The sequence below is a fragment of the Choloepus didactylus genome (assembly GCF_015220235.1).
Source record: "Choloepus didactylus isolate mChoDid1 chromosome 23 unlocalized genomic scaffold, mChoDid1.pri SUPER_23_unloc1, whole genome shotgun sequence".
NCBI classification, from domain to species: Eukaryota; Metazoa; Chordata; class Mammalia; order Pilosa; family Megalonychidae; genus Choloepus; species Choloepus didactylus.
Genome location: NW_023637590.1, coordinates 2,905,095 through 2,927,409, shown reverse-complemented (window position 1 = coordinate 2,927,409; position 22,315 = coordinate 2,905,095). Strand labels below are relative to the sequence as shown.

Here is a 22,315-nt window from a genome sequence, read left to right as displayed (position 1 = left end):
GAAAAAGAATTTGAAAGGGTAAATTAAAAAATAGCAGCTCTTAGGGAAATAAGGGATACTGTAGATCAAACTTGAGAAACACAACAGCAGATTTCAAGAGGCAGAAGAAAGATTAAATGAATTAGTGGACAGGATAATTGAATGTGATGCACAAAAGAACAAATGGTGAATAAAAACTGAAAACTTTGAAATGGATCTCAGGGAAACGAAGGACAGCATGAAGCATGCTAATAAAAGAATCACTGGTGTCCCAGAAGGAGAAGAAAGAGTAAAGGGCTAGGAAAAGTATTCCCAACACTTAGAAACAACATGAATATGCAAATCAATGAAGCCCAATGAACACCAAATAGAATAAATCCAAATAAATCTACCCCAAGACATACCCTGATTAGGCTGTTAAATGCTGAAGAGAAGGAGCAAGTTCTGAAAGCAGCAAGAGAGAAGCAACTCGCCACATACAAGGGAAAGAACATGAGACTAAGTACTGACTACTCAGCGGCCACAATGGAGGCGAGAAGGCAGTGGTATGACACATTTAAGATTCTGAAAGAGAAAAATTGCCAGCCAAGAATACTTTATCCAGCAAAATTGAAGGATAGGTTAAAATTTTCACAGACAAACAAATGTTGAGAGAATTTGTGAACAAGAGACCTGTCCTGCAAGAAATACTAAAGGGAGCTCTACCAGCTGAGAAAAAAAGGAGAGAGAGGTCTAGACAAGGGCACAGAAAAGAAGAATATTAGTAAGGGTAACTTAAAGGCGAAAAAAAAGAGGGGGAGGGAACAGATCTGACAAATAAAAACCAAAAGATCAGATAGCTGATTCAAGAACTGCCTTCACAGTAATAACTCTGAATGTGAACGGATTAAACTGTCCAGTTAAAAGATACAGACTAGTAGAATGGATTAACAAGTATGACCCATTGATATGCTGTTTACAAGAGACTCATCTTAGACCCCGAGACACAAAGAGACAAAGTGAAAGGATGGAAAAAAATATTTTACACAAGCTGCAACCAAAAGAAAGCAGGGGTAGCTATAGACTTTAAATGCAAAGATGTCATAAGAGACAAAGAAGGACAATATATATATTAATAAAAGGGACAATTCAACAAGAAGAAATTACAATCATAAATGTTTATGCACCCTATCCAGGAGCTCCAAAATACATGGGACAAACACTGGCTAAACTGAAGGGAGCCACAGACACATCTACAGTAACAGCGGGAGACTTGGATACACCACTCTCTTCTATAGATAGAACAACCAGACAGAGAACCAATAAGGAAACTGAGAACCTAAACAATTTGCAAACGAATTGGACTTAGAGATATATCTAGAGCGTTACATTCCAAATTACCAGAATATGCATTCTTCTCTAGTACTTATCAAACGTTCTGCAGTATAGATCATATGCTGGAGCACAAAACAAGTCTCAATAAATTTAAAACGACTGAAACTCTGACCATAATGGAATGCAGCTAGAAATCAATAACCACCAAAGAACACATCTTTCACAAATATATGAAGGATAACAACATATTCCTAAACAACCAGTGGGACAAAGAAGAAATTTCAAGAGAAATAGGTAAATATCTAGTGACAAATTAAAACACGAACACAACATACTGAAACTTAAGGGATGTGGCAAAGATGGTGTTGGGGAAATTTATAGCTCTAAATGCATACATCAAAAAGGAAGAAAGAGCTAAAACCAAAGACCTAATTGAACAACTGAAGAGGCTAGACAATAATCAGCAAATTAACCATAAAGCAAGCAGATGAACAGAAATAACAAAGAATAAAGCAGAAATAAAGGAGCCAGAGAACAAACAAACAAACAAACAAACAAAAACAAATAGAAAGAATAAATAAAACCAAAAGTTGGTTCTTTGAGACGATCAACAAGATTGACAAACCCTTACCTAGACGGAGAAAGTAAAAAAGAAAGAAGACCCAAATAAACAGAATCAGATATGAGAGTGGAGTCATTACTAGGTATCCTGAAGAAATTTTAAAAATCATAAGAGGATACTATGAAAAACCATATGCCAACAAACTAGACAACCTAGAGGAAATAGACAATTTCCTGGAAATGTGAACAACCTAGATTGACCAAGAAGAAACAGAAGACCTCAACAAACCAATCACAAGCAAAGGGATCCAAAAATCTACCTACAAATACAAGCACAGGGCCAGATGGCTTCAGGGGAAATTTTACCAAATTTTCCAAAAAGAATTGACACGATTCCTGCTCAAACTCCTTCAAAAAATTGAAGAAAAAGGAACACTATCTAACTCATTTTATGACGCTAACATCACTCTGATACAAAAACCAGATAGATACTACAAGAAAGGAAAACTACAGGCCAATCTCCCAAATGAATATAGATGCAAAAATATTCAACAAAATACTTTCAAATCGAATCCAAAGGCACATTAAAATAATTATACATCACGACTAAGTGGTGTTCGTTCCTAGCATGCAAGGGTGGCTCAACATAAGAAAATCAATGTAATACAACACATTAACAAATCAAAAGGGAAAAATCAAACAATCATCTTGATAGATGCTGAAAAAGCATTTGACAAAATTCAGCATCCTTTTTTGATAAAAACACTTCTAAAGGTAGGAATTGAAGGAAACTTCCTCATTATAAAGGGCATATATGAAAACCCACAGCCAGCATAGTACTCAAAGGAGAGAGACTGAAAGCCTTCACTATAAGATGGGGAAACGAGACAAGGATGCTCGCTGTCACCACTGTTATTCAACATTATGCTAGAAGTTCTACCCAGAGCAATCTGGCAAGACAAAGAAACAAAATGTATCCAAATTGGAAAGGAAGAAGTAAAACTGGCATCATTTGCAAATGACATGATCTTATATTTGGAAAATCCTGAGAAATTGACAACAAAGCTACTTGACCTAATAAACAAATTCAGCAGAGTGGCGGGATACAAGATTAAGGCACATAAGCTGGTAATGGTCCTATACACTAGTAGCGACCTAACTGAAGAGACTCAAGAAAAAAATTCCATTCACAATAGCAACTAAAAAAAATCAAGTACCTAGGAATAAACTTAACCAAGGATGTAAAAGACCTCTACACAGAAATTCATGAAATGTTACTAAAAGAAATCCAAGGGGATGTAATTAGGTGGAAAGATACTCTGGGTTCATGGATAGGAAGGCTAAATGTTGTTAAGATGTCAATTCTACCCAGACTGATCCACAGATTCAACACAATGCCAGTCAAAATTCCAACAACCTACTTTGCAGACTTGGAAAAGCTAGTTATCAAATTTATTTGGAAGGGTAAGGGGTCTCAAATTGCCAAAAACTTTCTAAAAAAGAAGAATGAAATGGGAGGACTTATACTTCCTGTCTTCAAAGCCTCCTATAAAGCCACAGTGGTCAAAACAGCATGGTACTGGCACAAAAATAGACATATTGATCAATGGAATCGAATTGGGAGTTCAGAAATAGACCCGCAGATCTACAGTCGGCTGATTTTTGATAGGGCCCCCAAATCCACTGAACTGGGACAGCACAGTGTCTTCAACAAATGGGGCTGGGAGAACTGGATATCCATATCCAAAAGAACGAAAGAGGACCCTTACCTCACATCCTACACAAAAATTAACTCAAAGGGGACCAAAGACCTCAATATAAGAGACAGCACCATAAAACTCTTAGAAGATAACATAGAGAAATATCTTCAAGACTTAGTAATAGGAGGTAGCTTCTTAGACCTTTCACCCAAAGCACAAGCAATGAAAGAAAAAATAGATAAATGGGAACTCCTCAAAATCAAAAGCTTCTGTGACCCAAAAGACTTTCTCAAAAAGGTGAAGAGGCAGCCAACTCAACAGGAGAAAATATTTGGAATCCATATATCTGATAAGATTGATATCCTGCATATATAAAGAAATCCTACAACTCAACAACAATAGTACAAACAGCCTATTTATAAAATGGGCAAAAGATATGAAAAGACATTTTTCCAATGAGGAAATACTAATGGCTAAAAAACACATTCACCAGCTAGGGAAATGCAAATCAAAAGCACAATGAACACCATCTCCCACCAATAAGAATGGCTGCCATTAAACAAACAGGAAACTGCAAATGCTGGAGAGGACGTGGAGAAACTGGAAGTCTTATTACTTGTTGACGGGAAGTAAAATGGTACAGCTGCTGTGGAAGACAGTCTGGCAGTTCCTCAAGAAAACTAGATACCCAGTTACCCTATGATCCAGCAATTCCACTTCTCGGTATATACCCAGAAGATCTGAAAGCAGTGACATGAACAGACATTTGCACACCGATGTTCATAGCGGCATTGTTCACAAGTGCCAAGAGATGAAAACAATCCAACTGTCCTCCAACAGACGAGTGGAGAAACAAAATGTGGTATACAATACAACATAATACTACGCCGCAGTTAGAAGGAATAAGGTACTGAAACATGGTAACATGGATGAACCTTGAAGATATAATGCGGAGTGAAATAAGTCAGACACAAAAGGAGAGATATTACATGTTACCACTACTGTGAACTCCCTGAACAATGTTAAATCAGTGTCTTATAATGTATAATATCAGGGACCTAGAGATAGCAGAAGCTAGTGTGGGGAAATGATAACCTGATACGTTCATATACGTTAATGAGGATGAACTTAAAGGTATGGGAATGGACAGGGGTGATGACTGTTTGTTAATCGGATTATAAGGATTATAAGTGTCAGGGCTGCACTGAAGGTGGGGGGCTGTTTAAAGGCATATAACCCTCAGAGTAGCACTACAAATATAGACAGGTGCTTGCATGATATACTTCTAAGGTATGACACTGGTACAAAGAATTCACAACACAGTGGTATATGGGAAAAACTACTTATTGCCTGCTAGGGACTATAATTCACAGGAATACCTTATTAGTACCACACAAATACCAGGGAAAAATAACTAAGGGTTGATAAGACCTTTGAGGTGTTTTGGGTCATGAGAGTTGTTTAAAATGGAGTGATGATTGTACAGCTAAGTGAAGATAATGTGAGACCCTGATTATTTTTATCTTGGAGAGAACAGATGCTATATGAACTCAGGAGCCCCTACTTAATAAGTCAAGCCCTTGATCTTGAGGCTTGCTCTTGTGAAACTTATGGTTGTCATGGGGAAGCTAAGCCCACCTATAATTATGCCTACGAGTCACCTCCAGAGAACCGCCTATTGCTCAAATGTGGACTTTCTCTCTCTAAGTCCAACTCTGCAAACATATTCATCACCCTCCCTTCAATGTGGGACAGGACTCCGCAGGTGAGTAAATCTCCCTGGCGACGTGGGACATGGATGCCAGGAATGAGCCTGGCCATGGCATTGAGAATGCCTTTTTGACCAAAAGGGAGAAAAGAAAGGCCACAAAATAAGGTTTCAGTGGCTAAGAGATTTAAAAGAGTCAACAGGCTATCCTGGAGGTTACTCCTCTGCAAGCTTCAGCTAGATATGCCGAACGGCCACAGTATAAGCCCAAGTCAACTGTAGTCCCCAAAACCCTAAAGAATACCCGGGCCCCTATCTGAGACTCTATGAAAGGTTCACTCACCCAGTTTATTTCTCAGAAATTTAAATTCTCCAGTTCTCCTATGCCAGATAAGCCCCCCTTTCAAGAACAGCCTCTTCAAGAACATCAACCAGATATGTTCCCCTTTCCAATAATGTCGACACCCCTTTTCAACATGAACAGGTTAGGGTGGTCACTGCCTAGACATCCCTGAAGATCGGGAAAGTGATTAAACCAGAGGAAGGGGTAGTGACAGAAAAGATGGAATTTAACAAAGGTTTAGAAATACTGAATCTTTATGTAATTTTTTCTTTCTTAGTTACAAGGTGTGCCAGTTTGAATGCATGATGTCCCTTCAAACGCCATTATCTTTGATGTAATCTTGTGTGAGCAGGCCTATCGGTGTTAATTAGATTGTGATTCTTTGAGTGTTTCCATGGAGATGTGCCCCATCCAACTGTGGGTGATGACTCTGATTGGATGATTTCCATGGAGGTGTTGGCCCGCCCATTCCGGGTTGGTCTGAATTAAATTACTGGAGCACTATACAAGCTCAGACAGAAGGAGAAAGCTGCTACAGCCAAGAGGGACACTCTGAAGAATGCACAGGAGCTGAGAGAGGAGCTGCAGTTTGAAGATGGCTGTTGAAAGCAGACCCTTGCTCTGGAGAAGCTGAGAGAGGACAAACACCCCAAGTGCAACTAAGAGTGACATTTTTGAGGAACTGCAGCCTAGAGAGGAACGTCCTAGGAGAAAGCCATTTTGAAACCAGAACTTGGAGCAGACGCCAGCCACGTGCCTTCCCAGCTAACAGAGGTTTTCCGGATGCCATTGGCCATCCTCCAGTGAAGGTACCCGATTGCTGATGTGTTACCTTGGACACTTTATGGCCTTAAGACTGTAGCTGTGTAACCAAATAAACCCCCTTTATAAAAGCCCATCCATCTCTGGTGCTTTGCATTCCACAGCATTAGCAAACTAGAACACAAGGGTATTAAATAGCTAGAAGGAAAGAACGGAAACGGTGGAATGGTAACCCATAACATTCTTTGAAATTTGCTCTGTAGCTACTTGTTAAACTGTACTTTGAAAGTTTTATCACCTTTCTGTATACATGTTACATTTCATAGTAAGGAAATAACTGAATCTATGGTAGTATAGCCCATAATATTCTTGGAAATTTCCTATATAATTATTTGTTAAATCATACTTTGAAAGTTACCACCTTTCTGCATTTGTCGTACTCTGCAATAAGGAAATAACTGAAATTGTGGAACTGTAAGCCTAAACATTCTTTGAAATTTTCTCTATAGCTAATCGTTAAGTTGTACGTTGAAAGTTATCACCTTCTATATATATATTTCACAAAAAGGAAATAACTGAAACCGTGGAACTGTAACCTGTAACAGTCTTCGACATTTGCTCTCTACTTCTTAAATCACACTTTGAAAGTTAACACTTTCATGTATGTTATATACCACAATAAAAAAATGGAGAAGAAAAAAAAAAGCGTCTTCTGAGAACTGAAACTAAGAATCCCGGTTGCCAGTACTTGCCCCTCACCTAACTTCCCAGCGTCGGGTCACACACTCAAAGCACAGCCCTGGTGGTCCCTCTGTCTTTGCTGATGACAGTCACGACTGTGAGACCACCTCCTATTTGTGTAACGGTTTTCAGGGCGTGCAAAACCCACATACACCCTTCACTTGCTCCTCCACAGACCCAGGAAAGCAGGAAGAATGGGCATTTGGATCAGCTTGACTTCCAGGTGAGAAAACCAGAGCTCAGAGGTTGAGCCAACCCACGGCCCCATACCAATAGGAGGTAGAGTGGGGCTTAAGGATTCCAACCCCGAAGTCAGTGTTATTTCTATCATTCGCCCTTTAGAAAACAACCACTGGAGAGTTCTGTAGGTCCATGGAAAGAACGCAACCCCCTCAGCTTCAAAACTATCATCACACAGATATCCACGCAGACAACTGATACTTACCAGGAGGCTGGGCTGCTGGAAATGTGGAAATGCCATGGCAGCCTCCCGGGGAGAGTCTACACCGGCCGTCTTAGAAAACCACTGCGGAAAAACAAAGACGGAATCAACACCTGCCACACAACAGAATTATATGTAGTTTCCCGATGCCCAGGAGAACGCTGGTGTAACTCCACACGCACTGCACTGTCAAAGCCTGTGTTTTAGAGAAATACTAGTCTTGTGTAGTGCGGACGTGCACGGCCAGCTGTGGACCCGAGTTTGTAGTGGGGAATCCTTGGTAACACCTGGGCACACTGACTATGTACAAAATCCAGTCCTAAAGGCTCTCCTTGTATTTCTTCCTCTAATCCTTCCTAGTAGGCAGAATTCTAAAATAGCCCCCACAAGATTCCTGTTTCCTGGGTATTCAATCCAACACTAATCTAGGCACTGCTGGGAAGGGATTTTGCAAATGTAATTAAAGACCCAACTCAGGTGACCTTAAGCTACAGACTGTCCAGGGAGGGCCTGATTCAACCACACAAATCCTTTAAAAGCAAAGCATTCTTTCTGGCTCATAACAGAAGGGGAAGTCAGAGAAATGCAAAGGGCCTTGAAGTGCAGCTGCTACTTGGAAGATGAAGGAGGCCACCTGGGAAGGCAGGTAGGTGGCTCTCAGAGCAGAGAACAGCCCCTGGCTGGCAGCCGGCAAGGAAATGGGGACCTTAGTTCTCCAATCCCAAGGAACTAGATTCTGCCAGGTAAGAGCAAAGCTGGCTGACACCTTGATTTCAGCTTTGTGATGCTCTCAGCAGAGCCCACCTGGACTACCTAACAGTAAGGTAATCAATGGGTGCTATTTTAAGCTTCTAAGTTTGTTAGAGTAACAGAAAACACACCCTACAAAACAACTCTGTAAGGAGAGGACTGGGAGTCACTGGCCCTAGCTAATAAATGGCAGAGCCAAGATTCAGATACAGACCTCCTGGCAAATCCCTGAGGCAGGCAGGTAAACACTCTCTATATTACCTGTGCTCTAGGGGAATGGATGGAGGGGAAGGGCAAGTTCTGCTAAGGGAGCCTTTGAACTGGCCATCAGAAAAACACAAGCTGCCCATCAGATTCCCGCCCACCCAAGACAGAAACAGAAAATATCCAGACCTGGACTGGACAAACAGGAAGCCTGCCCAAGTCCCACTGATGGGCGAGTGGTGGCTTTTCTGGCGCCGCTTTGTCTGCTGTATATGGGTGAAGGTGCCAAGGCAGCAACTGACAGCATATGTGGGGAAGGTCACGGGCAGGGTGCAAGGAGGTGGTATAGGAAGTTGGGGTGTTGAGAGAAGACATCCATTTCTGCCATTTGGCAGTAGGAACAATGCCCCCTCTTTTTTTTTTTCAATTTTCAATTTAAGCTGGTTACCAATTTCAATTTAAAAGAAGACTTAAGGTATTAGAACAGCTAGAAGGAAATAACTGAAATGGTGAAACTGTAACCTACAACATTCTTTGAAATTTGCTCTATAACTTTTTAAATCGTACCTTGAAAGTTATCACATTTTTTGTATACGTTACGTTTCACGATAAGGTAATAACTGAAATTGTGCAACTGTAACCCATAACATTCTTTGAAATTTGCTAACTACTTGTTAAATCATACTTCAAACATTGCCACTCTTCTGTATATGTTAATAGTTCATAATAAAAAACGTTAAATAAAAAAAGAAGACTTAAGACAAATAAAATGCCTCAGTTCTGAACCACTTGGTCGAGAGAAACACTGTGTACTACTCTGAAAGGATCAAAGCAGCATAAAATCCTGGACAACTGGAAAAAGGCAAAGCCTTACAGATGGGGAGGTGACGGCACCTTTTCAGAGAAAGCTTCCAAAGGCAGCGACGGAAGGAACGAGGCCCAGAGGCGCCAAACCAGGGATGTTTCCAAGAGACCATCATGTCTTCCAGGAGCCCCGTTTCCTGATACCGCCGAGGCCACGCTCCCCCCCCCAACCACACCCCTCTGGGGCCGCGCACCAAGCGGTCAGCTCATCCTGCCCTTACAACACCCACTTTCTTCTGGAGCGCTTCAGAGCCCGCTGCGGGGTTTCTCCTGAAGCCGGCAGCCCTCGGTCAACGCCCCCCTTTGGCTGCGCCTCCCGCTCTCCGAGAAGCAGCAGCACGCCCCCCCATTTGGGGCTCACATGTGTCCCGGGAAGCTGGCACTGCGACCCCCACGCTGCAGATAAAGCAATGGAAGCTCCGAGAAGTCGCGCTCCAGAGGGAGGGCCGGGCCTCCCACTCGGCTCGTCCTCCCACACCGCTTGTTGAGCCCCGGGCTCAACTTTAAATCTTAGTTCTCCTTCCCCCAACTCGTTCAACGATCGTTAACGGAGCACCTACCGGGACCCGCCTGCGGGCCGCGCGGAAGGGCAGCATGAAGGCTCAGCCTCGGCCTGCGTCCCCGCCGCGGGCCCGCTCCAGCCCGGGCAGAGACGCCGGGGCCCGGCCCGAAGTCGCCGGTGGGACCCGCCGCCGCCCGCCCGGGGCTCAGGAAAGCCGCCAGGGCGCGGGGCCGACTCGCGCCCGCCTCCCGCCACTCACCCGCGAGGCCCTGAGAGCCGCAGGCCGCCATTCGGACACGGGGAGCCGCGATGGCGTCATCAGGCTGCGCGCGGCGTCCCGCCCCGTGGCCTGGCGGGAAACGCGCCGCTCCCTCCTCTAACGCCAAGCTCCAAATACGCGTGCGCGAAGCCGAGACCCACCGGGTTTGGTGGGCGCTGCCTCTGATTGCGCGTGCGCGATGCGGGACATCCGCGCTCCTCCCGCCTGGCAGGGAGTGCGCGTGCGCGTCAGCAGAGGTCGTTTCCTCCGCCCGCGAGGAGCGCCGCCTAGCGGGGAACCCGCGCGGAACAGCCGATCGCGCGCGGGGCGTCCACGTCCCCTCCCCCGACCGGCACTTATTGGGCACCTGCTGTATGCCGGGCGCGGAAACCCAAGCGGGCGCGCCACCTGCGGCCTGGCCGGGGAGGCCGCGGTCGCCAAGAAGCGGGGGTGCGCGGCCCGCCACGGCCCCCGCGATGCCGGACACCCCGCCGGGCGCACGGCGGGCGATCGGGGACCCCCCAGCCCCGGGGCCGCGGTTGAAGGGGTTCGCGGCGGCCTAGGCGGGCGGGGCGGCGGGCCGCGGCGAGGCCGGGCCGGCAGGGGGCGCTGTGGGCGCGCGGGGCGGGCGGGCGTAGCTTCCCGCGCGGATGGCGGCGGCGGCGGGGGGCGCGGGGTCCGGGCCGGGGGCGCCCCCGGGGCTGGAGGCGGCCCTGCAGAAGCTGGCGCTGCGGCGCAAGAAGGTGCTGAGCACCGAGGAGCTGGAGCTGTACGAGCTGGCGCAGGCGGCGGGCGGCGCCATCGACCCCGATGTGTTCAAGTGAGCGCGCGCGGGGGGCCCCGGCTGTCCTCCTTGGGGGCTGGGGAGGGGGTGCCCAGGGTAGAGTCGGGGCCTTGGGTGGCCGGTCCGGGGCAGAGGGCTCACCGCGCCCCGCGTTTGTTCCCGCCAGGATCCTGGTGGACCTGCTGAAGCTCAACGTGGCCCCCATCGCCGTCTTCCAGATGCTGCAGTCCATGTGTGCGGGGCAGAGGCTGGCGACCGAGACCCTGGACCCCGCGGCCCCCGCATCCAGCGTGCCGGATACCCGAGGTCAGAGCCGGGCCCCGTGCGCCCTGGCCCAGAGGCCAGATCTCTCTGTCTGTGGGCCTCCCACCCGGGAGCCGCAGGGCCCAGCTAAGAGATTTGCTCCCGGCTTGGCTGCCGCTCTGAGAGGGGGTACCTCCAGATACCGGGGATGGAGCGAGGCCACTGGGAAGCCCAGGAAGGCTATAGGGCGCACCTAAGACTTTGGCTGCCCCAGCTCTCTCCCCCACCCCTGCACTCCTTCCTTCATTCTACAACACGGGGGCAAAATGGCTTGGGCCGCTGTCTTAGCAGCATGCTCGGCCTCCAAGGAGGCGCTCCTTCCTGCAGCCCCTGGCCCAGATCCCCAGCCCCTGGCTGCCCCGGCACATGCAGAGCTCCCAGAGCACAGGGGACCGGAGAAGCAGAGCTCTGGGCTCAGGTTTAAGGGGCACCCTCTCTTGGGGGTGATGACTGAGGGAGAAAGGTGCTGATTTTTCACTCAACCTGCAAGTTGCTTCTGCTCTCCACAGCTTTTGGGGATCCTCTGAAACACAACACAACTTCGCAGGCAAACAGAAGGGGGTCCAGGCTGGATCCATGGGCACCCACAGGCATCCTGGGAAGGGGTGCATGTCTGGGTGGAGGGCAAACCGGGCCCCTGGGCTGGGAGAGAGTGGCCCCAGGTGTCCGGGCCCCCCTGTCCAGAGAGGCCCGTCTCCGCACTGACACATGCTCTGTCTGCTCTCTTTGTCTCTCTCTCTCTCTCTAACCTCCAGCGGCCTCCTTTCTCTCTGCCAAGAACAGTAGCCCCCCAGCCAGGCCCTCCTTGTCCTCTGCCCTGCGGCCCGCGGCCTCTCCGGTGCTGCTCCACGGCCCAGCTGCCACGTACCCGCCTCTCTCTCCGGGGCCCCCCCGGTTCCTTCCGCTTCTCTTGCTGCCTGTTCTCTCCTTTTACAGGTCGCGTTTATTGGCTTATCTCAGGGGGGTTGGTGCTCGCTCTTGTTTTTGTGGTCCCCCAGCTGCCCAGTTTAGAGACGGGGCACAGTCTCACGGCTCGGTTTCCTTCCGAGGCAGTTTGTGATGCTTCTAGAACATGGGGTCAGGCTGGGGCCAGGACACGAGCAGCCCTGGTAGGTGAGACAGGGCTCTGCACAGGTGGGGTCCTAAGCTGGGGCTACCTTGCCAGGTATGCTGAGTGGAGCCCTCAAGCCATGAGCTGTGTGAGCGCCCAAGACCCCACATTGCCCATCTTGCTGTTTTGGGGGAGACACCTGAAACTTGGTGCACGGCCTCTCTCTGCAGGCCCTCTCTGCCCTGGGCTGTAGACCAGGCCCCTCCTCGCATAGCTCAGACCCAGGCAGGGCCAGGCTCAGGGTGGGCATGGGCAGGTGACAAGGCAGAAAGGGGACATCTGTGGGCGAGTTTCCAGAGGGAGAGGGATGGATGTAGAAGCCAACAGTGATGGAGACAGGGCTGGGGGGTGGCCAGTGCAGCCTGTCCAGTCACAAGGAAGCTTCCAGAACCTTGAGAGCCCTGGCCTTGCAGCAGCAGTAAAGCTTAAGCAGAGCGGGAGGGCCGTGTGGCCCTCAGGGGACTGGCCCTGGATGGAGTGGGGCGAGCGGAGGCACTGGTGAGCAGGGGCGTCTGTTCCGGCCTGGGTGGGAGCCAGGCCTGGCCTGGGCTGGCAGGCGCAGGGCAGAGAATCAAGAAGTGTGTTGGGAGTTCAATGGGCAGGCCTTGGGGATCGACTAGATCTGGGGGTGTGAGCAAGGAGGAGGGAACAGAGCGGACAGCCTAGGGGACACTGGGTCTAGGGTGGAGGGGGGACAGCAGGGCTGAAGGGGGGTGGGCACTGGCTATAGGGGGGGTGCGGAGGATAACCCAACGGGGAGGGACGTCCAGCTGCTCAGAGCGAGGGGAGAGGGAGGTGGGGGCTGATGCATCTTGATGGATGCAGGGATGAGAGGCACTGGGGGCTGCAGGGGGTGGCACCGGGAGCACCATGTGCCTGAAAAGGGGCTCTGAGGGTGAGTGGGGACAGGAGGAAATGGAGGGCTGGCCCCACAGGAACAATTTCTGCACAAGGAGGCAGGCCCCGGATCTTGGGTTCTGCTAGTCTGTGCAGCAGGGGCTGGGAGCAGAGGACATGGAGGATCCCGAGAGACCCAGTGGGGGTGGAGGGGAGTCTGGGGAGAACTGGGGGAGTCAGGGCTGGCAGGTGGCCACACAGGAGTGGGCTGTGGTCAAAAGGCAACCACCACCAGGCCAGAAGTGCAGAGACCTCGGGCCAGTGTGTCACGGGAGCTGTCCGGGGGATGGGATGGTGGGTGGTGGCCTAGGGTGACGACAGGGATTTCTGGGGGCCTTTGGGGTGTGGACTTGTTTGCGATCAGGAGCTAGGGCCCCACTGAGGGTAGAGAATCAGGGGCTTGACCCTGAGCTGCTGCACAGTCAGGGGACTGTCATCTCGCTTGTGCTCAGCAAAAAAGGGGGAAACCTGAAAGCACAGTGGGGTGATAGCAAGAGTGTCTGGAGTCACTTGGGAAAAATTAAATTCAGCTGAGTGTTACTAAGGACGCTGTGAGCGTTTTAAAGAGATGGCCGTGTGTGGTGTGTAAGGTGACGCTCAGGGTACGGAGGCCGTGGGCCTCACCCAGAACCGTGCTGTCTGCTCCAGAGCCACGATCCACGCGTGTTTGGTCTGAGTGGAGATGTGCCGTGCCTATAAACTACGCAGTAGATGCCTGAGAATTGGCATGGGGTAAAGAACGTTAACATCTTGCTCTTATCGTTTGCATCCTGCAATAATGACTATATTGGGTAATCAGGTAATTAAAATATATTATTTAAATTAGTTTCACTCGTTTCTTCTCACTCTTGGATGTGGCTACTAGCAAACTTAAAATTACACATGTGGCTTGCGCTCTAGTTCTGTGGGGCAGTGCTGTTCCGGAAAATTCACAGCAATGCCAAGTAAGAGTGGGGGGTTGTGGTGGGCACTGGGACACCCCTGGGTGGACACTGCTCCAAGACGGGCAGCCCAGCTGGAAGTGCATGGGCATGTCCGTGTTGTGCGTGTGTCTGGGTGGCAGCTGTGTGTGTTCTGGAAACATTTAGGAAGCCCCTACTGTGTGCCAGAACAGAGGGGGCTGCTCGACTGGCCCAGGGACTCGCCCGCTGCGCCGATGGGCCGTCCTGGCTGTCCACTGCTGGGGCCCCCAGACCCTGCCCACCAGCCTTGCGGGAGAGCCAGGCACTCCGCCTGGGGCTGGGCTGGCCCCCCGCCCGGGCCAGCCAGACAGGGGAGGCCCATGTGGTGCCATTGATGGAGAGACAGCGTATGACTACACTTGTGAATCATCTAGAATGGGCACGTCCAGAGAGACAGAAAGTGGAGTGGAGGTGGGAAATGGGGAGTGAGTGCTCGGTGGGGACAATTTCTGCTTGGGGGGCTGGAGAAGTCTCAGTGAAGAGAACTGACATTGTGAGTGTGTTACCACCACTGAACTCTACGCTTCAAAATGACTAAAATGGGAAGTCTGATGTGGCCAAAATACAGCATGGCATCACACGACGTCTGTCCTTCTGTGTCTGGCTTACTTCACTCAACATGATGTCTTCAAGATTCACCCATGTTGTCACAGGCTGTCAGAACTTCATTCCTTTTTATAGCTGAATAATATTCCACAGTGTATACCACACTTGCTAATCTGGTCATCTGTTGATGGATATTTGGGTTGTCTCCACCTTTGGGCTGTTGTGAATCATGCTGCTTGTTGATGTTGGTATGGACGGATCTGTTTGAGTCGCTGCTTTTGGTCCTTTTGGGGTAGAAGAGGCTTTGTGTGTAAAAGTGAGTTTGCGCGTAGATGTGGGTTCCCCGAGTCTTGCAGTAATTCTGTGTCCAACTTTCCAAGAAGCCCGCCTGATTTTAATGCTGAATGATGTCGGTCTTTGAGGCACAGAAGGGGGCGAGGAGGAACCGGCCTGGGAGCCGCTGGCACCACTGCCCTCCGGCCCAAGTCTGCAGCTGGTTCAGCTCCCAGGCCCTGGGGAGGGAGTGGCTGAGCCGGGCTTCACGCAGCTCTTTCCACCGCAGGGCCACTGGCCTGCCGTGGGGGTGCTGGTGGGGAGCCCACAGGAGATGGGACCCTTGCCCGCTGACCAGCCAGTAAGGATCATAATACACTGGCGCTTTGTACTGGAAGAAAGGGGTGGCAACGGTGCCGGAACGTTCTCTGCTTTGTCTGTGTTCTTTGTGGCTGGCTGACTTGAGCCGCCTTTGCCCCCACATGTTCCCGTCTGCTCTCCTGTTGGCTCTGGACAACCTTCATTGTGTCTTTGTTGAGTCAAGTGTGTACAAGTCATTGAGTAGAAGCCCGGAGAGGTGAGGCAAGAGGAAATCAAAAGGCGGGAAGGCGGGAAGGAGCCACCAGGTTTCCGACCGTGGGACTCCGTAACCCTCCTCACCCCACCAGGCAGCAAGGGTCCTCAGGTTCCCCAAAGAACTTTCCAGAAATTCTCATGAGGCCCATCCTGTCCCTGCAGGAATCCCGGGAAGGATTTAGGTGTGTCAGAGGCGTGGGGAGCGAGTTTGAAATCCTAAAGGAAGCAGAGCCTGCAGGGCCTCAAATGCAGGTGCCACCTCTTGCTCAAGACGGTGCAAACTGTGAAACAGAAAAAGGACTTAACAGCCCCGTGGGCCACTTTTATCCTTGCATCTTTCCCCCCAGGGAACTCACGATTCCCCAGGGCAGGCTATTTGACTAAACGTGAGATAGAGGCCTGTGGACGGAGGAGGACAGAGGCTGGCTGGGGACATGTATCCTGGTTAAAGCTGAGCAGAGAGCCCTGGCAAGGACACTCTGGAGGAGCAGAGCTCGTGACCAAGCAGGCATCCCTGCTGCCCAGCGCATTCTGTCCCCCTCTTAGGGGGCTGATGCCACTGACACTGAAGCCACTGTGGTCCAAGCAAGTGCTGGTATTCCTGGCTGTCCTCACCACAGCCCAAAGAGCAGCGACAAAGAGGAGAGAGTAAAGTAGGCAAGTCACAACCCAGGGAAATCTGAGCCTGTGATATTTACCTGCGTTGTCACTGCGTAGTGTTTAGGGGGGAAATGCCAGGGGTTTAAGCTGCACCAGGAACCGATCGTGGGATCCTGTGAAGCTGAACTGTAGAGTGAAAAGGGGTGACCGCTGTGCTTGTGCAAATACTTGGAGGCTCAAGTGTGATTTCTAACTTGCAGAACTACAGTCACCGATTTTCCTAGACAGTTTAGAAAGCGAATTCTTTTGGAACGTGGAGCCAAAGATGTCTCCCTGTGAAATGGGCTGTAATTTGGACCCTGCTCCTTGGTGAGTTGTTTCTTGAGCCGCCCCATCAAGGCCAGAGACGGGGACTGTGAGCAGGCGACAGCCAATAAGGCAGGTTGAGCCCGAGGTGGAGCGGAGCCAATTGACACTACGCAGTCTTTATAATAGTGTGTGGAAGACAAGAGTTACTGAAAGCGATTTGATTTTTAAATTAATTTTAAGGGTACTGGTTAGTCCTTATAATCAAATTTAAAATAATTTTAAGATTGCTGATCAATAACTATTAATAGAATGAAACTTAGGGGAGATCACTGATAACAAAAGATCCTCACAGTCTCTTCATGTAACAGAAAAGATGGCCAAAGGCAGCTGAAGAGTTTGGGAGCAAAAAGTGTGTGCAAAGGAGCTTCCAAAAGGGGAAGTTTAGAGTCAGGTATGTCACCAGGAAAGTTGGAGGTTAAAACATGGGAACATATACAGTGAATCTTGTGGTGGACGTTGTCCATGATTAACTGTACAAAAAGTTCTTTCATGAACTAGAACAAAAAACAGAGAGAGCACACTTCCAAAATCCAGGATCAAAGATCTGATTTAAATATTTGATAACCAGTGTGCTTCCTGCTTCATTGTGAGTGTGCCTGGTGCAGCTCAGACATGATTCAGGAGTAAATGTTCCGGAGGAGATGCGAGCACCTGGAGAAGCAGGGAGGCAGGTGGCTGTGCCAGAGGGTCCCGGCAGCCCTTCTGGGGGGCCCTCCTCTAACTGTTGGCATCGTATTGACAGGTGGGCAATTCCTAGAGCAAGAGTAAATGAGCTGAGCTCACCGGGAGCTGAACTGGCCCATGGCTTTTCCTTTTGCTTCTGCCCCTTCCAAGGATTCCCTTGGATGTGCTGGCTTTAGGAGCTGCGGGCTGCAAGACTGTGTGGGCTGGTGGGGTCCCTGGCTGAGAACGCTACGGGGCAGATGTGCTCTCTGTAAACCTCACTGAGGGAACTCTGGGGTGTGTGGGCTCCTAACGGTGTCTTCTGTGTCCCCCCAGGGAGAAACCGAGGCAGCGCTGCTGTCGGCGGAGCCGGAGCCCTGGCGGAACGGAGTGGCCGGGAAGGATCGAGCCAGAGGCGGCCCCGACAGCCCAGTGCCACCAGGCTGCCCAAGGGGGCCGGGCCTGGGAAAAGCCCCACACGGGGCAGCACCTAGGACGGACGGGGACAGACACCTCTCCCAGCGACCGCAGGGCTCTGTTGTCCATGTTCAGGAGGTGGAGGTTGTCTCCTTCTGGGGAAAATAAACCTTTTTGAAAAATAGAGGGTCTAGTTCAAGATGTTTTCTGTCGCCTTCTGAATAAAGGTCATCTCACTACAAAGAGGCCCAAAGATTTAGAATTAGGAGTTTGTGCGCCGGTCCTGAGCATGGCTTTATCTTTGGCTCAAGTTGAAAGGAGCAGGGCCTCCTGCTGGGACCATCCAGGGGGCCGAGGGGCAGGGGCGGCGCTGGCTTCCAGAAGATCACAGAATGATTAGCCAGGAGAGGAATCACGTTTGCTGTAATCTAGAGGTTCTGCTCTCTGGGTCATGCCTGGCATGAGAATTTTAAAAGCTGTAACCCTTTTCCCTGGGAAATGTGACCCACCCTTTTGGGGATTTTGTGGCATCCCCCTGCTTAAAGACAGCAGTGACCCCAGAAAACTACAATACTATTCTGACCGTAACTACCTGGAGCTGGGCCAGTCCCCACAAGTTAAGGGTACTCCCCCCTGGGCAGCCCCTGCTCAGGCTCCAGCTGTGAGTTTCGGGGTCCCCGGAGCCAACCCTTACTGACCAACTGGCCACAAACTTGAGTTCCCACCTCCTCATCGGGTTCAGTAATGAGCCAGAACACGCTACGGAGCTCAGGAGAGCATTACAGTTGCCATTATGGTTTTATGTGTGGCAGAGAAGGATACAAACCAGAAGCAGAAGCAGACTTAGGGCGAGGTCCTGGAGGGTATCGAAGGCCAAGTTTGTGTCCTCTCACCTGGAGCCACCCCGCGTCCCCTTCCAGCACGCTCACAGAAGCACTCTGGGCTTACGATGTGATCAGTGAAGCCAGTGCCCATGTGTCGCTCTCTCAGAGGGGGCTGGTGGACATGACTTGGCTCCAAAACCCCGACTCAAATCTGGTGTCAACTAGACAAAAGACACTCCTATGCTGGGAAATTTCAGAGACTCAGAGGCTGCCTCCCAACAGCCTGGGCAAGGCAGCCAAGTTCCTTACTCCACCACCCTCCCCTGCACACACCCAAGCCCTCCCGTGGTCCTCCAGCTCCAGCACTCCGGATTAAATTAAATTAAAAAAGCACCTCTGCTTTCTGTCCCTTAGAGGTTAATTCCCCCAGGCTCCGTAGCTGGAACATTTTCCACTGAGACGGATCCCGAGGATGCAACCACGATACGGGAAGCCCCCCTCGCCCACCCCGTGCCCCCCTGCCTTGCCCACCAGCACCTGCATATACCAAAGTCACAGATAAATTACCAGGGGCCACCTGCTGTCACCACGGCAACGGGAGGGGCTCTGACATCTGCTTAAGCGGGAGGGAGGGGTCCGTGACATCCCAGGGGTGGGCCCGGGGCACCTCAGCACCAGGGAATGGCGGGACTGGAGGGTCTTCAGAGGCATCACCGGCAGTGGCCAGGATTGGCTAGGGTGGGCTGGCGCACTCTGCCCGTACGGGGCGGGCAGCACGTATTTCCGGCCCAAGGACCATGGGGCCCCTGCCCCACCTAACTCGGCTGCGGTCCCAGGGAGCAGCCACGGGGACCTGCTGGGGAAGAGGTGCGGCCGCATCCGGGGAAAGTGTCCTTTACAACATCAGGCAGCTGCGCCCTCCACCTGCCGCCCTCAGCACCAGGAACCACCGCAGGGCCGGGCACAAGCGAGGAGGGGCTCGGCCAGACAAGGCGGCAGGAACAGGCAGGCGTGAGGGAGCGGAGGCCCAGAGAGGAGAAAGGGACAGGGCTCGGGGGTCACGGTTCCCAGGGCTGGAAGCCCCAGGAGGGTCCATCGCGCGTCACGGGAAGGCAGACGCAGGCCGGGGCTGGGAGGCCACCCGAGAGGGACGATGCTGCCGCTTCCTTCAGAGAAGCCCGTGATGGTTTTAATTTAATCAAAAATTATATAGGATGAATCAAAAAGAAAGGAGCAAAGTGAGATTCAGTGACAGCAATCAGCGTCTAAAATGTTCCAATTTCCAACATATACACTATCCACCCAAATCACGAAAATGTCCTGAAAATTCCTACATGGCTATGTTCAACCTACGTTTCCCACACCAACTCTACGCCAAAAAGAGATGCAAAACTCTTTCAGAATATTTCCCATTTTTTTAAATTAAATTCAGTTTTATTGAAATACATTCACACACCGTACAATCATCCATGGTATACAATCCACTGTCCACAGTATGAATATTTCCCATTTTTTGCACTTAAATGATCACCACAGGCTGGATAGACTGTGATGCCTCAGGAAAGAAGCCCAGAAGACGCCCTCAGATAAACCATCCCTTACGGCTCACTCTCTCACGACCAGGAGCCTGAAAGACGGGGCAGACCATCCCTGAAGAGGCCCGGCCCCCGGGGACGGCACGACCTTGCAGGCGAGTCGCCCCCTGCCCGGCAACACGCCACCCTCCCCCGGCTCCTACCTTGAACCCGGTCGGGCACCAGTCCACGGACTGGATGGTGCGCTTGGTCTTGGTGGCGATGGCCGCGTCGACGTCCTTGGGGACCACGTCCCCCCGGTACAGCACGCAGCAGGCCATGTACGTGCCGTGGTGAGGGTCGTACTAGAAGCAGGTGTTGGAGATCTCTGCCATGGACAGCTGCTCGTGGGAGGCCTTCTCGGCGGAGATGACCGGCGCGTAGGTGGCCAGGGGGAAGTGGACGCGGGGGTACGGCACCAGGGTGGTCTGGAACTCGGTCAGGTCCACGTTGAGGGCCCCGTCGAAGCGCAGGGAGGCCGTGATGGATGACACGATCTGCCCGATGAGGCGGTTGAGGTTGGTGTAGGTGGGCCGCTCGATGTCCAGGTTGCGGCGGCAGATGTCGTAGATGGCCTCGTTGTCCACCGTGAAGGCGCAGTCCGAGTGCTCCAGGGTGGTGTGGGTGGTCAGGATGGAGTTGTAGGGCTCCACCACGGCCGTGGAGACTTGGGGCGCCGGGTAGTATGGTGAACTCCAGCTTGGACTGCTTGCCGTAGTCCACCGAGAGCCGCTCCATGAGCAGGGAGGCGAAGCCGGAGCCCGTGCCGCCCCCTAAGCTGTGGAAGATGAGGAAGCCCTGCAGGCCGGTCCACAGGTCCACCTGCGGGGACAGGGGTGTGAGTGCGGCCGCCCAGGGCAGGGCCAGGGCCACCCGCTCCCACGGACCCCTGGCTCGTGTGTGGCACACTCGGCTGGAAACAGAAGGGGACCCGAGAGATGCGTGGGTAAGTTTCAGCACACACCTCTGCTCATCACTCGGACTCAATTCTGGCCTGGGGTTTGCCAAAATGCCCTCCCCGTGGCTACCCAAGGCCCCCCTGGCGCCCTCCTCACCAGCTTGCGGATCCGGTCCAGGACCAGGTCCACGATCTCCTTGCCGATGGTGTAGTGGCCCCGGGCGTAGTTGTTGGCTGCGTCCTCCTTCCCGGTGATCAGCTGCTCCGGGTGGAAGAGCTGCCTGTAGGTCCCCGTGCGCACTTCGTCTGCAGACACAGGGCGTCCTGTGAGCCCTGCGGGCCGGCCACACTCCCCAGGACCCGCTCGGGCCCTGCTCGGCTCCAACAAGGAGACCTGGTCCCCGTGGGGCCACAAGCGTGAAGGCCACATGGAGACCGTGACGGTGCCACACACGAGCCACAGTGCAATAGAGGCTCTGGGAAGGGCAGGTCAATGCACAGGAAAGGCCGGCACAGCCAGTCCCCAGGAAGAGAGAGACAGGGTTCCCTCATGCACACGGCTCCCACACAGGTGATCCCAGTTTCTTTTAGGCTCGCGGCTACATCAAAGGGCACTGAGAACAAACCCTAAGTACCAGAGGATCACCCGGTCAGCACGACTTCTGCCGGGCTGTCCCACTGGCACCGTGCGTGGCCTGGGTCTCATGGGCTTTAAGTGATGTTCTGTCACTCCGGGTGGTCCCTGACAGGGCCCTCTTTGTGGCTCTGGTTGGAAATCACCACGGGCTCCTCATCTGGAGGAACAAGGGACACTCTGCCCCTCCCTGTACTTCTGCCCTGCAGGTGGAGATGGTGCACGAGGCCATGCCCAGCACTGGGTACGGCACCCACCCCGCAGCCCGAGGCCCCTTCATAGCCCGTCCTCGGCAGGTCAGGTCCTCCTATGCGAGGAGAGGCTTCCCGCAGGCGCCTCAGCCACTAGTGTCTGTGTTTTGCACCCCAAATCGCCCTAGGTCTGCGCCCTGAGGCCCTGCCCTCCCTGCAGAGGGCTTCGGGGAGCAGCGTGTGGCCTCGGGGCCCGAGCACCTACCCACCACAGTGGGCTCCAGGTCCACGAAGACAGCCCTGGGGACGTGCTTGCCGGCACCCGTCTCGCTGAAGAAGGTGTTGAACGAGTCGTCCCCACCGCCGATGGTCTTGTCGCTGGGCATCTGCCCGTCGGGCTGGACGCCGTGCTCGAGGCAGTAGAGCTCCCAGCAGGCATTGCTGATCTGCACCCCTGCCTGCCCCACGTGGATGGAGATGCACTCGCGCTGCAGACAGAGCACGGGGGGCCTCGGTCTCCGAGGCACGCAGCTACACCGCATGCAAGTGACGACTGGTAGAATA

General features: G+C 51.8%; 3 protein-coding genes across 5 annotated transcripts in view; 1 reads left to right on the top strand and 2 right to left on the bottom strand.

Moving 5' to 3' along the window:
• SMPD4 (sphingomyelin phosphodiesterase 4) overlaps positions 1–10,215 on the bottom strand; it is a 30,474-nt gene extending 20,259 nt beyond the window's left edge. For 2 of the 3 annotated variants that reach the window (XM_037823513.1, XM_037823514.1), the window contains exons 1-2: positions 10,130–10,215; positions 7,554–7,634 (exon numbers count right to left, since the gene is read on the bottom strand). In XM_037823513.1, coding sequence (XP_037679441.1) covers positions 7,554–7,634; positions 10,130–10,189 — 141 coding nt within the window. In that variant the 5' untranslated portion in view covers positions 10,190–10,215. Of the gene's footprint in view, positions 1–7,553; positions 7,635–9,928; positions 9,939–10,129 lie in introns of all 3 variants that reach the window. The other variant, XM_037823515.1, reaches the window with a different exon arrangement.
• A 538-nt stretch (positions 10,216–10,753) lies between these two features.
• LOC119524865 (mitotic-spindle organizing protein 2B-like) lies at positions 10,754–17,816 on the top strand. Its single transcript, XM_037823517.1, is given in 5 exon segments — positions 10,754–10,949; positions 11,080–11,219; positions 11,972–12,099; positions 12,101–12,152; positions 17,550–17,816. Coding segments are annotated over 5 exon segments (648 nt in total). The 5' UTR covers positions 10,754–10,779; the 3' UTR covers positions 17,708–17,816.
• A 2,256-nt stretch (positions 17,817–20,072) lies between these two features.
• The window catches only part of LOC119524939 (putative tubulin-like protein alpha-4B), a 37,933-nt gene continuing 35,690 nt past the window's right edge, over positions 20,073–22,315 (bottom strand). The window contains 5 exon segments of the mRNA XM_037823676.1: positions 20,073–20,437; positions 20,439–20,711; positions 20,713–20,850; positions 21,084–21,232; positions 22,017–22,239. Of these exon segments, the coding sequence (XP_037679604.1) occupies positions 20,189–20,437; positions 20,439–20,711; positions 20,713–20,850; positions 21,084–21,232; positions 22,017–22,137 (930 nt within the window). The 5' untranslated portion in view covers positions 22,138–22,239 and the 3' untranslated portion in view covers positions 20,073–20,188.